This window comes from Trachypithecus francoisi, unplaced genomic scaffold (assembly GCF_009764315.1).
Source record: "Trachypithecus francoisi isolate TF-2019V2 unplaced genomic scaffold, Tfra_2.0 Lachesis_group16, whole genome shotgun sequence".
NCBI lineage: Eukaryota > Metazoa > Chordata > Mammalia > Primates > Cercopithecidae > Trachypithecus > Trachypithecus francoisi.
In genome coordinates, this window is record NW_022681461.1 from 90,510,237 (window position 1) to 90,524,813 (window position 14,577).

Below are 14,577 nucleotides of genomic sequence, written 5' to 3' on the forward strand. Positions count from 1 at the left end.
TTTGAGACCAGCCTGGCCAACATGGTGAAACCCTGTCTCTACTAAAACTACAAAAATTAGCTGGGCATGGTGGCGCATGCCTGTAATCCCAACTACTCAGAAGGCTGAGGCAGGAGAATTGCCTGAACTTGGGAGGCAGAGATTGCAGTGAGCCGAGATTGCACCACGGCACTCTAGCCTGGGTGACACAGAGAGATTCTGTCTCAAAAAAAAGAAGAAAAAAAAAGGTTGTCACAAGTGTACTATTCATCAACCATTTTAAAAGAGTAGATAGTATTCCACCACTTATTAAGAAAGAGGGAAGCTGGGCACAGTGGCTCACGTCTGTAATCCCAGCACTTTGGGAGGCCGAGGCAGGTGGATCACCTGAGGTTGGGAGTTTGAGACCAGCCTGACCAACATGGGAAAACCCCATCTCTATTAAACATACAAAATTAGCCGGGCATAGTGGCGCATGCCTGTAATCCCAGCTACTCAGGAGGCTGAGGCAGAAGAATTGCTTGAACCTGGGAGGTGAAGGTTTCAGTGAGCCAAGATCACGCCATTGCACTCCAGACCGGGCAACAAAAGCGAAACTCTGTCTCGGAAAAAAAAAAGAAAAAAAGGAAGAGGGAAAGAGGGGGCCGGGCACAGTGGCTCAAGCCTGTAATCCCAGCCCGAGGTGTGTGGATCACCTGAGGTCAGGAGTTCGAGACCAGCCTGGCCAACACTGTGAAACCCAGTCTCTACTAAAAATTCGCCAGGCATGGTGACCGGCACCTGTAATCCCAGCTACTCAGGAGGATGAGGCAGGAGGACTGCTTGAACCTGGGAGGCGGAGGTTGCGGTGAGCCAAGGTTGTGCCATTGCACTCCAGCCTGGGCAATAAGAGCGAAACGTTGTCTAAAACAAACAAATAAATAAATAAATTTAAGAAAGAGGGAAAGAGGGTACAAAGATATATAGTTTTTTGCTTATATATATATATATATATTTAAATGTAAGGACCAATCACCAATTTTCTCTTAATGGTTACCCATAAGGAGAAGGGCAGGAACAGGATGGAGACCGGACAGAAGGTTTGCCTTCTCTGAATAGATTTTATTGTGTTCTGCTAATCTGAATTTGGAACTTTATAAGCATTTTACATGATTATAAAATTAAATCAAAATTTTAGGAGGTAATTCTAAAAAACAACATATCAAAAGCAAAATGAAACAAATGAAACTGTTATCAAGTTGACGATCTAACAGAAAGAAAATCTGAATTTAACCAAGCTTCTAGACCTAACTACCAACTCACAGAAAATAAGAGGACACTGGAACATGTCAAACAATACTACATAATTCAGACTACAGGAAATTCTAGAAGACAATCTATTTAGTACAATAAATTACAAGGAATTTAATGAAGAAGAGATAAAAGAGAACCTATAGATTAAAGGACACTTAAGTTATCAAACATTACAGTATATGAATTGATTCAGATTCAAATAATCTGTAAAAAAAAGTAGGAGCCAATCTAGAAAATCTGAACACTGGGTATATGAGGATAAAAGAATTATTGGTAATTTGTTTAGCTGTGATAATGATATAATTTTTTTTAAAAAAGAATATTTACCTTTCAGAAATATATGTAGATGTGTGTGTGTGTATGTGAATACACACACATACACACACACGCAGTCAGCCTTCTATGTCAATGGGTTTAACTGACCTTGAAATGAAAATATTCCACACACACAAAAAATTGCAGCCGTACTGAACATGAACATTTTTCTTGTCATTATTCCTTAAATAATACAGTTATTTACATGGCATTTACATTGTTTTACATATTATAAGTGATCTAGAGATGATTTAAATAATACGGGATGTACACAGGTTATATGCAAATATTCCACCATTTTGTATCAGGGACTTGAGCATCCATAGATGCTGGTATCCATGAGTGTGGTCCTAGAACCAACACCTCACAGATACTGAGGGACACGTGTGCATGTGTTTAAAGATTGGTCAGAATTTGGTAACTGCTGAAGCTGGCTTATGGGACACTGAAGTCAATTATATAACATTTTATTTTCGTATATATATTTTTGATTTCCACAATAAAAAATGTAGAAGAGTTAGTAATTACTTCTACAACCAAAAATATCTCTTCCTTAACCAATAAAATAAATAGCTGATTTTTCCTCCATAATTCCTATAGCATTTATTGTCTCATGTCATCATTTGGTTGTCTTATATAACAATCCTTCCCAAATTTGAGATCCCCCTCAAAAATTATTAAACATGCTGACTTCCTTGGGCGGATCTTTTCTTCAATCAGGAGATCTGCCTTTCTAACATATGAGAATTACAAGTCACTGCTACTGGGGATAATAAAAGAAAGGGAATCAAAAAGGAAAACAAATGATAGAACATCCATAGTTTTTATAAAGAAGGCGGAGGAAAGAGTAAAGGAAGTACAGGAAAAGAGGCTCAGACCTTAGAAATAAACTCCTACATCCCTCAGTAGAAAGAGCTGAAAGTCATATGTAATAGGCACTGAAAGTCTATGTTTTGGCATGAATTTACTACAGGCAAAGCCACCATTATATATCTATATGTACCAAGGAAGGCTAGACTGTTAAGTGTCACGTATATACGGTCTCAATGGAGCCTAAGGAAGCTAACCAACAACTTCAGATCACAAAATCAGAAAAGTGTTGAACATTTAGATGAAGAATAGAAAGGAAAAAAACGCCTCCGAGTTGTATATTATTTGTCAGATAAGCAAAACAAATGTGTAAGCCCACTTATATTTAATGTCTCACTGAAATTAAAGTAATCGTGGAGAGTCTGAAGTTTCCACAGATAAAGAGATAGTGCTATACTAAAATTTACTACAAATAATAGTAAATGTAAAATATGTATTTATACACTCTTTCGCAGACTTATGAACTATCTAAAATTCACAAATCCTATTTTTTAAATAAAGTTTTAAGTTTCAACCACTTGTATCACCAGAATTTTGAGACTTGACTCCCATGGTTAAGAGATTTCCAAGCTGTGTTCACACATGTAGTCCCAGCTACTCTGAAGGCTAAGGCGGGAGGACCACATGAGCCCAGGAGTTCCAGACTAGCTTTGCTCTATTTAAAAAGCAAGACTCCACTGCCAAAAGAAAAAAATAAAAAATAAAGAAGGGAATTCCATAAATTACTTGGCTTCTTATATTCTATCTCTTCAGTGAAACAGTGTATCACTTACGGCTAAAACTATGTCTTTTATCACTGTAAGTCCCCAGTACTGCTTACACCCTACACAGAGTAGATGCTCAATAAATGTTTGATGATTTGGCAATTAATGGGATAGGAGGGAATATTAATATAAGTGTCAACAAATTACTCCGAATATCATAAGTAGGTTTATGAGTATGGAAAAGACCCACCCTCAAGGAGTTTGTGATCTCTTCTCTTACATCATACTGCTGTTTTCAATGTGCCATACTTTTTTTTTTTCAGGGTGGGGTCAGGGAAACAACACAAAATAGCTATGGATGCTGTTTAACAATCAGCATTTCATAAGCAGTTGAGAATTTCTGTACTTTCACAAAAATGAAAAAATCTCTCTAAAGATTATTATGTGAGCCCAATCTATCCCCAAATCTTTTTTTTTTTTTAATATGGGGAACTGATTATGTTCACTTGTAACCTGTCATTCCAAAATTCTTCAGAATGTTTAATGTTCAAGTGTCCATATTCTCAGTCTCTGTTCTACTGGATGCCTGGCGGGATGCAACCATCTGAATGAGTGGAAGTATAATGTCCGCACCAGTTATTATATTAGGAGCCTTGAACCCAGAATATGTCTGATTAAGTCTTTTAGCCCAATAATTTGCCACTGCTGCCAAGTTTGGTAATTTTGAAGGACAAAGTTCAACCATAATGGGGTGACGCAGGGCACCCCCGTACTCAAAAAACTTTCAAAGTGCTTTCTAAACAAGTTTCTCTTTCTCCTTGAATACAACAGTATCAGTCACAACTGATGGCAATACAACAGATCCATTCATACACTGCTCTAAGAACATCTTGATGGTATAATATGCTGTCATTTGCGCTCTACCTGCTACTAGTTTAATTTGGTCAAGTAGCTCTTTCCCTGGAGACTCAAATTCTACTAGACTCAAATTCTATTAGACCAAAGACAAATGATCTCAACCAGGGTCTTGACTTAAGCCAATCAATCACTGGCCCTGCATTATAACTGAGCAACAAGTTGGCACAATCACCACGTGTTGGTTGCTGGAGAGCTACCATTAGGATCCTGAATTGCTTCTGAACCTGGAAACTGTTGGCACGGATTCTGTCACTTGACCCCTACTACTATGCCAATGCCAATCAGTAGATCACAACAGTACAGTACAGATAGTAGCTGCAAGGATGTAAATCGCAGATCCTTCCCTTTGTGGCTTTGGCCATACAGCATTTTAGTTTTGTTCTTTCCACCAAATGAAGTCACAAGGTATGACTCCTTGGAAACTCCAACAGTTAAGAGATAATCATGTATTCCATGAAATAAAAAGCAAAGAAAAGTCAAACTTGTCTTAATGAGATGGAAGTGTTGGATCAAACATTGATTTAGCTGTTCTGTGTCCTCCACCTCCCCAATGCCTGAATGTGGTTCATCTGCATCGGATGGATACTGTCCAAATTTGCCCCTTGGCTCAAAAGACTGCTGCCCAGTGAATGGTATCGCAGATACGTATCCATGGGTTCCTCCATGGTGAACAATGGTCTTGGTTGCTGAAGTGGTTGTTTCTGATTGGTTCCTATGCCCAGATCTATTTGTGAAAGGAATAATAATGATTAGAGAGTAACAGCACACTTAAATGGGCATCGGTACTGAATATATTGCTTATTAATTAGAAAGAAATAGGATTATAACATTATTGGATTAAGGAAATAAAATAGAGAACATATATTTGAATATCTGTAAGAGTATACAAAAGTCAAGTTAATTTTCAAAAATGCGAAATTTGATTTTATTTGGCTAAAATTAAAAAAACAAATGGTAGGAGCAAACAGTAAGTTTTCTCTACTTTCTCATCACCATCATTTACCAGTCATGACACTGTTCAACTTCTTCAATGAATCCCACACCTAATTCATGTTTTTCCCAATCTATCCACATTCTCCCATCAACTTCAGCATCTCTGTAGATTCTCTACTCCAAGCAGAAATCAGCAGAGAGCTCATTTCAAAGGAAAGATAAGAAGCTTTCTTTTCAGTAGGTTAAATGTGAAACAGTAAGATACCCAAATGGAAATAATCAGTAAGGTGTAAAAGGGGAACATGAAATCAACAAAATGGTTAAGAAAAGGAGATGCCAGCCGGGCGCAGTGGCTCAAGCCTGTAATCCCAGCACTTTGGGAGGCCGAGACGGGTGGATCACGAGGTCAGGAGATCGAGACTATCCTGGCTAACACGGTGAAACCCCGTCTCTACTAAAAAATACAAAAAACTAGCCGGGCGAGGTGGCGGGTGCCTGTAGTCCCAGCTACTTGGGACGCTGAGGCAGGAGAATGGCGTAAACCTGGGAGGCGGAGCTTGCAGTGAGCTGAGATCAGGCCACTGTACTCCAGCCTGGGCGACAGAGCAAGACTCCGTCTCAAAAAAAAAAGAAAAGAAAAGGAGATGCCAATTTGATCACCATAGAAAAGTGATTAATGAAACAGGGTGTGATCTCAGGAAAAGGTAATTTAGAGAAAGAATAAGCTAAATGTTTATTCTGGCCTTCTATATAATGTTATGCCTAACCCTAGATCATTTTGCTTCTGTCATCTTGCTCAAAGCTGCCAAGTACTACTGGATAAAAAGTTACAGAATCCTTCAAAGTGTTCATTATAAGTTCATTTTAATTTTGACAGAGTACTACTTCTAAGCAATCCTTTATTCTCTCATTGTTGATTCATTAGAATGCAATGATTTCTAACTTACAAGCTTTCAGCCTCCTGGGAAGCTGTTAAATTAGTTATCTCAGTGGGTACCCAGGGCAATGCATTACATAAAGACTATCTCTCACATACATGTATTAACATTTTTCAAATGTGCAGTCAATGTTGTGGTTAATAAAATAAAAAGTCATCTAAGAGAGAACTGAGTAGTAGCTTTTTTCTAATATGCATATTCTCCATTGATGAATACTAAAAATGTAACTACAATCATGGGGTGGTCCACAAATTGTTTCGAGGTTAAACAAGTTGTCATCTTCAAAATACTGGTAACCACTGCCTGGAAGTATTCCCCACAGCACTTAAACATCCTTTCCCCATTCTAAGCTTCCAATTATCCTCTGCCCTCTCCTACTTCTGCTTTCATTTTCCTAAGGAAATCAAACAAATCCTCATAGGTACTCTCATCTACCTCAGTGCATCTGAATTTATTCTTTCTCCTCTACCTCTATAAATATTTGATGATTTTCCAATTACTGTTCTCTCTCTTCCCTTTGAGAAATAATTCAACAACATGTATACCTGATCCTATCTCTAACCTGCCCCCCAACCAAAAACATCAAACAGGTTTAGTCACAAGTTTCTTCCTTTCTACCTAAAAACATTATTAGATCTTACCTATATGGGAAAAAAATTATTTGATCTGCTGTATGTTCTAACTACTATTTATCTCTTATTTTTGCTGTCAAGTTCTCAGGGTTAGCAAACTACAGTCTGAGCCAGCCACCTGTTTTTGTAAGTAGGGTTTTATTGAGAACAGCCACCCCCATTTCTATAGGTACTATCTAAGGCTGCTTTCCCACAAGGGCAGAGTTGAGTAGTTAAGGTATCATATGACTTAGAAACTTAAAATATTTTCTATCTGGTTTCTTAAAAAAAAAATTGCCAATCCCAGGGGCTTCAAGTATGATCTACATTCAATGCCATTGTTTCCTGGGGAAGCAGGATGCCATTAAAAATTTTGGAGCAATAAGGTACCATGAATAAAAGAGCATTTCAATACCAGTTTTAACAGCAGCATATAGGGCAGATATAAAAGAAGACCACTTCAGAAACTAGTGCAAGAGACTGAGCATTAGGCACAAAGGGAGGAAAATGAAAAGAATAAACTTTTTGAAGGAATAAGCATTAAGACTACAAGACCACATAATCATAAAGACAAAGCTAGCAGCAAAATTTTAATCCTTGATGATGTAGCTTTCAAAACTTGCATTCTCTCCTATAATCTACCCTATATGAATAGCTCTTCATATTTTCCTCTCTTTCCAACTGTGAAGTTACTAAAATCCTAACACTAATTCCATATATTCTGTGTGCCAGGCATTCCCCATACTTGCTGTCTAACTCCTGGGTAAGCAAATCTTATAGTCAACAGGCAGTATCAACAGAATTGGTTGAATGAGAACACAGGGACAATGTCAGAAGTGGATGAGTACTCACCTGTACCTCCCACCTTGGGAGGCTGAGGGAGGATAGCTTGAACCTAAGTGTTCAAAGTTGACAGTAAGCTATGTTCACACCACTGCACTCCAGCTTGGGTGACAGAGCAAGGCCCCATTTAAAAAAAAAAAAAAAAAAAAAAAAAAACCAAACTGCTAAACTTGTTTACTCCTGTGCTAGTTATAAAAATGAGTATAAAATACAAACGTAATAAAGACCTAAAATTGAGAGAAAACTCCCAACTTTGGGAATAAATGCATAAAGTGAAACACTTTACTTAGTACTATGAGCATATTAAATCCTTCTCAGCCTTCATCTTTTAAACTCGGCTCAAAATCACTTCCCACCAGATTAAATTAAATGCCCCTTTTATAGGCTTCCATAGCACTTCACATTTCACAACACTCATCACATTTCTAATTATATATTCAATGTAAATCTCCCAGAAGCACAGATCACAAACCCCAGGAGGGGCAGGAACTATATACACTCTGCTAAACAATGAATCACCAAAGCCAAGCAGAGTAACTGGTATTTTGGGGGCCATCTATAAGTATCTATTGAATTCATAAATGAAATATAACACCAGGCATTTGTTCTTCAGCCCTCATAAATCTAGTATGTGCTTAAAATACAGAAATTATGATACGATAAATTTCTCTGCTGTCTTTCAACTATTCCAAAGTCTTAGAAATTCTTGTATCTACACAGTAGATGTTTCCATTAGGTAGTGATGGACTACTGATTAAAAAGAGAGCTCTTGAAAAATAAGTGTGTGTCCAAAAATCAAGGACAGCTCAGACAGCAATAACAATGCCAATTTATTCTTTTTTCCACTTGTAGCTATACACATAAAATTAAAAATAGTTGTCTTCTTAGCCACTCAAATTTCTGCCCAAAATGTCAAGGTGTTGTGATGGTAGTTCTGGTAATAGAACCACCTTAATCCCAAAAACCAAATGGACAAGGGCCAAAAAGGTACTACATTCTTGCTGGAGTTTTTTGTTTGTTTTCCAGAAATAAATAAACCCACCTGTAATGCTTTTCTTCTACAGGGTATCACATGCCTGTGCCCTTGTGGTACTGTCCTTCAGGTGGCTATGCTGTTATTATCACACAAATTGAACGTGGCTGTCTGAATAATGCTCATAGCATTTATCAGTTTATATTGAATTGTTAGCCTCAGAGGAATTCAAATAAAAGATGAATCCTTTCCTTTTTATTTAATAGGTAAATTAATTCTAAAAGAAGTCAAAGGAATTATGCTTCTTTCAAAATCCTCACTGGATCCATCCTGAGGATCCAGTGTGGACTTAAGATAAAACATAATTCCAGTGCAGCACGGAAAAAATTAAAAAGCTAAATTACAGAGTTACAAATGTGTACTACTCTTGGAGCCATCCCAAAGGAAAGGGATTAAGAATAGAGCCATAGGCACACCTGTGAATGTATGCCAAAAATAAACTACAGAACCATAATAAAAACTGAATTCCTTGGGTCGAAGGATTTATCTCTTTCCCTGAAATGTAGAAAAATGAATTTAACAATTTAGCCCCTATGGCCTTTAAGAGGATTCTGTACCATCTGTACTTGAAAATTGTGCTGGGCATAACGTGCTCTCTTATTTAGGTAGCTTATGTATGCCAGGGTTAAGGTCTGCCTGAGGCTGTTTTGGTTTATGTTACCTCTTTAATTACGTTCAAATGAATTTAATTTACTTGTTTAAAAAAGTATTCTCAGAGGACAATATATGTTTTTTACATACACACACACAAACCCTTGACTCAGAAGGCTTTCTCAACTTTTTGATCCCTGTACGTGACTCCTAAGTATTCTAACTAGATAACAAAATCAGATTATCTCATACAGACTCCTCAATCTACCCACAGGAAACTAAAGTACAAAGAGATAGGAGGCCTATCCAAGGTTATGCAGCCCGTTAAGAACACAGCTAGAAGTGATTCACATTTCTGTGATTCTCAGCCAACTGTTCACTAACATTTTTAAATACAATTTTCAAATAAGTAATTTCAAATAAAAAAAAAGTCTTCCTTCATTCCAATATTTGCATTGGTTCTAACACCTAAGTTTACCTCACAAATATCCATTTTACCTCCCAGCAGAGTTTAAAAACTATGAATGAGACATTTTAGTTGGAAGGAAAACACACATTTGTCAGTTTATCATCCAAGAATCTCCCAAGTTAGTACTCAAAGACTTTATCAATCCGATGACCAGAAAAAATGTTTCTTATATAAGATCCTAAAATATAATGGAAATGGAAATGAAACTTATCTAAGAATTAAAATAGCTTAACAAATATAAAAGTTATAGAATAACTGCAAAGACTCTTCCCATTCAAAAGAGGGAGCAGTGTTCATTGACCGAATTGTTTTAAACTAGGTATCTTAAGGCTTATTTAAGCTTTCAGAATTTACTTTTTTGGGGGGACGGAGTTTCGCTCTTGTTGCCCAGGCTGGAGTACAATGGCGCGATCTCGGCTCACCGCAACCTCTGCCTCTCGGGTTCAAGCGATTCTCCTGCCTCAGCCTCCCAAGTAACTGGGATTACAGGCGTGTGCCACCATGCCCGGCTAATTTTTGTATTTTTAGTAGAGACGGGGTTTCTCGATTTTGGTCAGGATGGTCTGGAACTCCTGACCTCAGGTGATCCGCCCGCCTCAGGGTCCTAAAGTGCTGGGATTTACAGGCGTGAACCACCGCGCCCGGCCCCACTTCATACAATCTTTAATCAATCCTTCTGCTCTCACAGTCTACCTGCTGGTCATTCTGACCTTTTGCTCTTACTTACTTCCAAAGCACCTTTAGCCTTCCTAGATGTTCCTTCTTGATGACAGAGGCATCCCTCTCGGGCCGATTTAAATCAAAACCACAGCCTCATTTTCAGTCCAAATTTCATTGGAATGTGATGAATATACTTTCAACGTAAAATTTCTTTCTTAGTCTTAATAAGCTGTCCTCACAGTGAGAGGTGAAACACAACTAAGGGGTTAAAATGTCCATTTTTCAAATGCGACGGCCACTCTGAATCAAATTTGAATGGGGTGGAGAATCCAAGTGTGTGAAACAAAGGTCACAAAAGACAGAGCACAGTATTTCGGGAGGAAAAAAATAAGCTAAATTGAGTCACATAAGTCCCAGCTCTTCTTGGGATACAGACATGATTTTTATGAGAATTAATCCTATCCGGAAACATTTCCTTCACCTTTCCCTTAGCCCTTTTCCTTCGGTCATGCAGTCTCTTACCCTGATATCTAACATATTAATATAATCCTCACTTGCGATCCTTCCTGAGTTTATTCCCCATCCTCAGATTCCCTTGAAAGCAGCAATGCTAAACTGTCTCCAAAGCATAATGCTTTCCTAAATACACACACAATCCATTTAAAAGTCTTTGTATGTGACAGCCTAACTATTCAAAACACGAAGTCACTTCTCTAACAGTCCTAGATAAAATTTTAAAAAGAAAAAGAAAACCACAAAGTCAAGAGCTTCTGACGGGACCTGAAAAGTCATCAAACTGACTCTCGTTTTATAGTTAGAGAAACGGGCTCAGATAAACTTACTGAGCGAAAAAGGCCCTAATGGAGCCCCTAATTCAACAGTGTAATCTGAAATAATCTTAAATTCAGCCTCAATAAGAGCTTTCTGGAGTCGCCAGCGAGTTCGTGGGGGAGCCACGGCTAGAACACAGGCCTTCTGATTCCCAGCCACAGCTTTTCCACCGAACCGGCAGCTCTTCCCAAAAGTTGAAGGCAACTGTCCGCTCACAGGATGGGAGGGATAAAGGGCGCCTTAGTAAACACAGTCCAAGTCTACTTGTTTTACATGAGGAAAGGGACACAGCTCCCGAAATCTTGGAGTCCACGGCTGCAGCTGCTGCTTCTGACAGCAGAGGTGGGAGGTGGCCCGGGACTACTCGGTCCTCAAAGACTGGACTCCCTCTCGGCGCGCCGGAACCTCTGCGCTTCACTGACTGGCTTCCCTACAAGACTGGGGGTCTTGCGGAGAGATAAAAAGGGCAGACACGCCACCCCCACCGAGGCCCTGGACGCCCAGCCGCTCCAGAATCACGGCCTTAGCCCTTGGAGGGCCAGGGAGACGCGGACCTCCGAGTCCAGCAGCCCGGCCGCGTGAGGCGGCGCGCAGCTGAGGGACCAGGAGCTGCGCCCGGCCACGAGTGAGGGACGGACGGGAGACGTCGAGGCCGGCGAGGGGGCACGCGCTAGTTCCACAGCCCAGCGGGCGAGACGGAGGATAGGTAGGGGTCCCGGGCCGCGGGCGGCTGGGGGGTCCGTCACAAACATACTCACTGCCGCGGCTGCGAACAGGAAGCACCAACCGGGAACCAAACGCGTAGAGGGACGGGGAGGGGCGAGGACAAATGAGGTAAGGAGGCCGCGTCCGCGCAGACCGGAGGGAAGGCACTTCCGGAGACAACACCGCTCTAGTCGTCGCCTTTCCGTCCCCGCCCACCCTCCGGGCCTGATGTGCGCATACTGAGTGCGAACGCTTTCTCTGCCCCGCCCATAATTATTAGGCTTGCCTTCCTTGCTTTGCCCCTTCCCCTTCCCATATTCTCTTGAAGCTACCTAGGCTGCATCTATTATTTGAATGACTCCTACGAAGGAGATGCTATTTACGGACAAAAGCCGGGGAGTTCGTGCCCGCTACCCCCGCGAGGAAAACTACAACTCCCATGAGGACACGGGCGAGATTGAGGTCGGGCTCCGCCTCCTTCTCCCTGACGCTCGGTGGACGCCTTCCCAGTGCCACGTGGCATGGGAGCCTAGCTTATCGCGTGCATGACGAGGGCCGGCGTGGCTGGCTGCTTGGCCCGCAGACCTGGGCAGGGGGAAACGCCTACTTGAGAGCGCATGGCTTCAAACTTCTCCCTTGCGCTCCTGATCTTAGGCTGATCGCTTTTACCTTTAGGCTGAACACAGCGCCTCCAACTCTCTGGAATTCCAGGCAGCAGATTTAACACTTTATGAATCTTAAAGACCTGCACTACTGCTAAATATTGGAGTTAATGCTGATCCTTTGGAAGCCTCCGAAGGCTACTAGGCTGTGATGGGAGCCTCTGGTTTCAGTTGCCCTTCTCACACCTTATTTTAATGCTCAAGGTAAACCCATTTGTACAACTTTAGAAATAACTGTCAACCTAAGGGAAAATCTGAGGCAAAGGTAATATAGAGAATTTATTTGGGCCAAGTCTCAGGAATGCAACCTGGGAGCATCAATTCAAGTTGCCCTCAGTATGTCATCCGATAAGCAGCAGTTTCCAGTGAGTTCTTTGTCTTGTGAAGCTCGAGGCTTGAAGGTATAGATCCTCCCACCTCTGTCTCCCAAAGCATTGGGATTACAGGCGTGAGCCATTACACTTCCTTGTAGCGGCTACGAGTGAAGTTTTCTTTCTTTCTTTTTTTTTTTTGAGACGGAGTATCGCGGTTGTTGCCCAGGCTGGAGTGCAATGGCACGGTCTCAGCTCACTGCAACCTCCACCTCCCGGATTTAAGCCATTCTCCTGCCCCAGCCTCCTAAGTAGCTGGGATTACAGGCCCCTGCCACCACGCCCAGCTAATTTTTGTATTTTTAGTAGAGACGGGGTTTTAACATGTTGGCCAGGCTGGTCTCAAACTGCTGACTTCAGGTGATGCGCCCGCCTCGACCTCCCAAAGTGCTGGGATTAGAGGTATGAGCCATCGCGCCCGGCCAAAGGTGAATTTTTAAAGGAAAAAAGAAGAGGTTTTTGCTAAACTGTATACCAAGAATTTACACTAAAATAACATAAGCTATCCATTGGCTACACATTGTTCTTTCTATCACAAATTCTAGGAACACGAAGATAAAAGGTGATGCAGGTACAGGGAAGAAAAGAAAAAAATGCCTTCAAACAATTGCCACACACACACACCCCACCCCCATCCCCCCTCACCACCACCTGCATGGGATGGTGCTAACTGAAGTCTCATACTCAGGTCTGTCTGGGTCTGATAAATTTTGAATGCCTGCCTGGCTGATGGGGTAGCTGTCACCTTTTTGGGAGCCCAAAGTGAAAGGATCGCTAAAGGCAGAGAATTCGAAACCAGCCGGGGCAATATAGCATGAGGCTGTCTCTACAAAAAATTTAAAAAATTAACTGGGCGGCTGGGCGCGGTGGCTCACACCTGTAATCCCAGCACTTTGGGAGGCCGAGGCGGGTGGATCACCTAAGGTCAGGAGTTCGAGACCAGCCTGACCAACATGGCAAGAAACCCCGTCTCTAGTAAAAATACAAAATTAGCCGGGCATGATGGCGCATGCCTGTAATCCTAGCCAGTCGTGAGGTTAAGACAGGAGAATCGCTTGAACCCGGGAGGCGGAGGTTGCAGTGAGCCTTGAATGCGCCATTGCACTCCACGTTGGGCAGCAAGAAACTCCGTCTCAAAAAAAAAAAAAAAAAAAAACCGGGCGTGGTTGCCCACGCCTGCAGCCCCAGCTGTACCTGGCTGAGGTTTGAGTTGCGGAGGTCGAGGCTGCAGTGAGCCGAAATCGCGCTACTGCACTCCAGAATGAGACCGTCTGAACAAAAATGTTTAAAGCTCAAGGACGGTGCCTCATGGCTGTAATCCCATCACTTTGGGAGGCTGAAGCAGGTGGATCGCTTGAGCTCAGGAGTTGGAGACCAGCCTGGGCAGCATAAGGAGACCCCATCTATATTTAAAATAAGATCCTTTTTAATTAAAAAATTATATAAAAATAATTTTAAAAGAACTTTTTATAAAAATAAATAAGAAATTTTAAATAGTAAAAATTAGCCAGGTGTGGTGGCACACAACTGTATTCCTAGCTACTAAGGAGGCCAAGGTAAGAAGATTGCTTGAGCCTGAAAGTTCAAGGTCATAGTGAGCTGTGATCACACCACTGCACTCCAGCCTGGATGAGAGATCCCATATCTTTAATTAAAAAAAAAAAAAATTATTTTTGCATACCTTTAACGTAACTTAGACTGCTCTGAAATATTTTTCTCCTCTCATAATGAAACACTGCCAATTAATTGGCCTATTTCAATTCTCCTCAAGACAAGTGTGATTTTGTTTTGACCAACGTTTACTGAACATCTATCTGTTAAAAGACGGTGTTAGAAAGTGCAGAAAAGTTG

At 41.1% G+C, this 14,577-nt stretch overlaps 2 protein-coding genes across 3 annotated transcripts in view; both read right to left on the bottom strand.

Annotated features, from left to right (window-relative positions):
* ZCCHC7 (zinc finger CCHC-type containing 7) overlaps window positions 1-11,895 on the bottom strand; it is a 281,226-nt gene extending 269,331 nt beyond the window's left edge. The window contains exons 1-2 of one of the 2 annotated variants that reach the window (XM_033238075.1): window positions 11,747-11,836; window positions 10,431-10,457 (exon numbers count right to left, since the gene is read on the bottom strand). The gene's annotated coding sequence lies outside the window, so the exon portion shown is untranslated. Of the gene's footprint in view, window positions 1-10,430; window positions 10,458-11,746 lie in introns of both variants that reach the window. The other variant, XM_033238073.1, reaches the window with a different exon arrangement.
* On the bottom strand, window positions 1,060-12,312 carry LOC117099274 (endogenous Bornavirus-like nucleoprotein 1). The gene is made up of 3 exons (XM_033238719.1): window positions 12,301-12,312; window positions 11,743-11,918; window positions 1,060-4,803 (listed from the first exon to the last, which is right to left on the bottom strand). Exons 1-3 carry the CDS (start codon window positions 12,310-12,312, stop codon window positions 4,329-4,331), a joined length of 663 nt encoding a protein of 220 aa, XP_033094610.1. The 3' UTR covers window positions 1,060-4,328.
* Window positions 12,313-14,577: the final 2,265 nt, after the last annotated feature.

Bases quoted from the DNA above. Each gene is read 5' to 3' on its own strand.
- LOC117099274 (XM_033238719.1), bottom strand. The intron at 4,804-11,742 runs GTATGTTTGTGA...TTTCACAAATAG, and splicing joins GTTCGCAGCCGCGGCAGTGA to ATCTGGGCATAGGAACCAAT.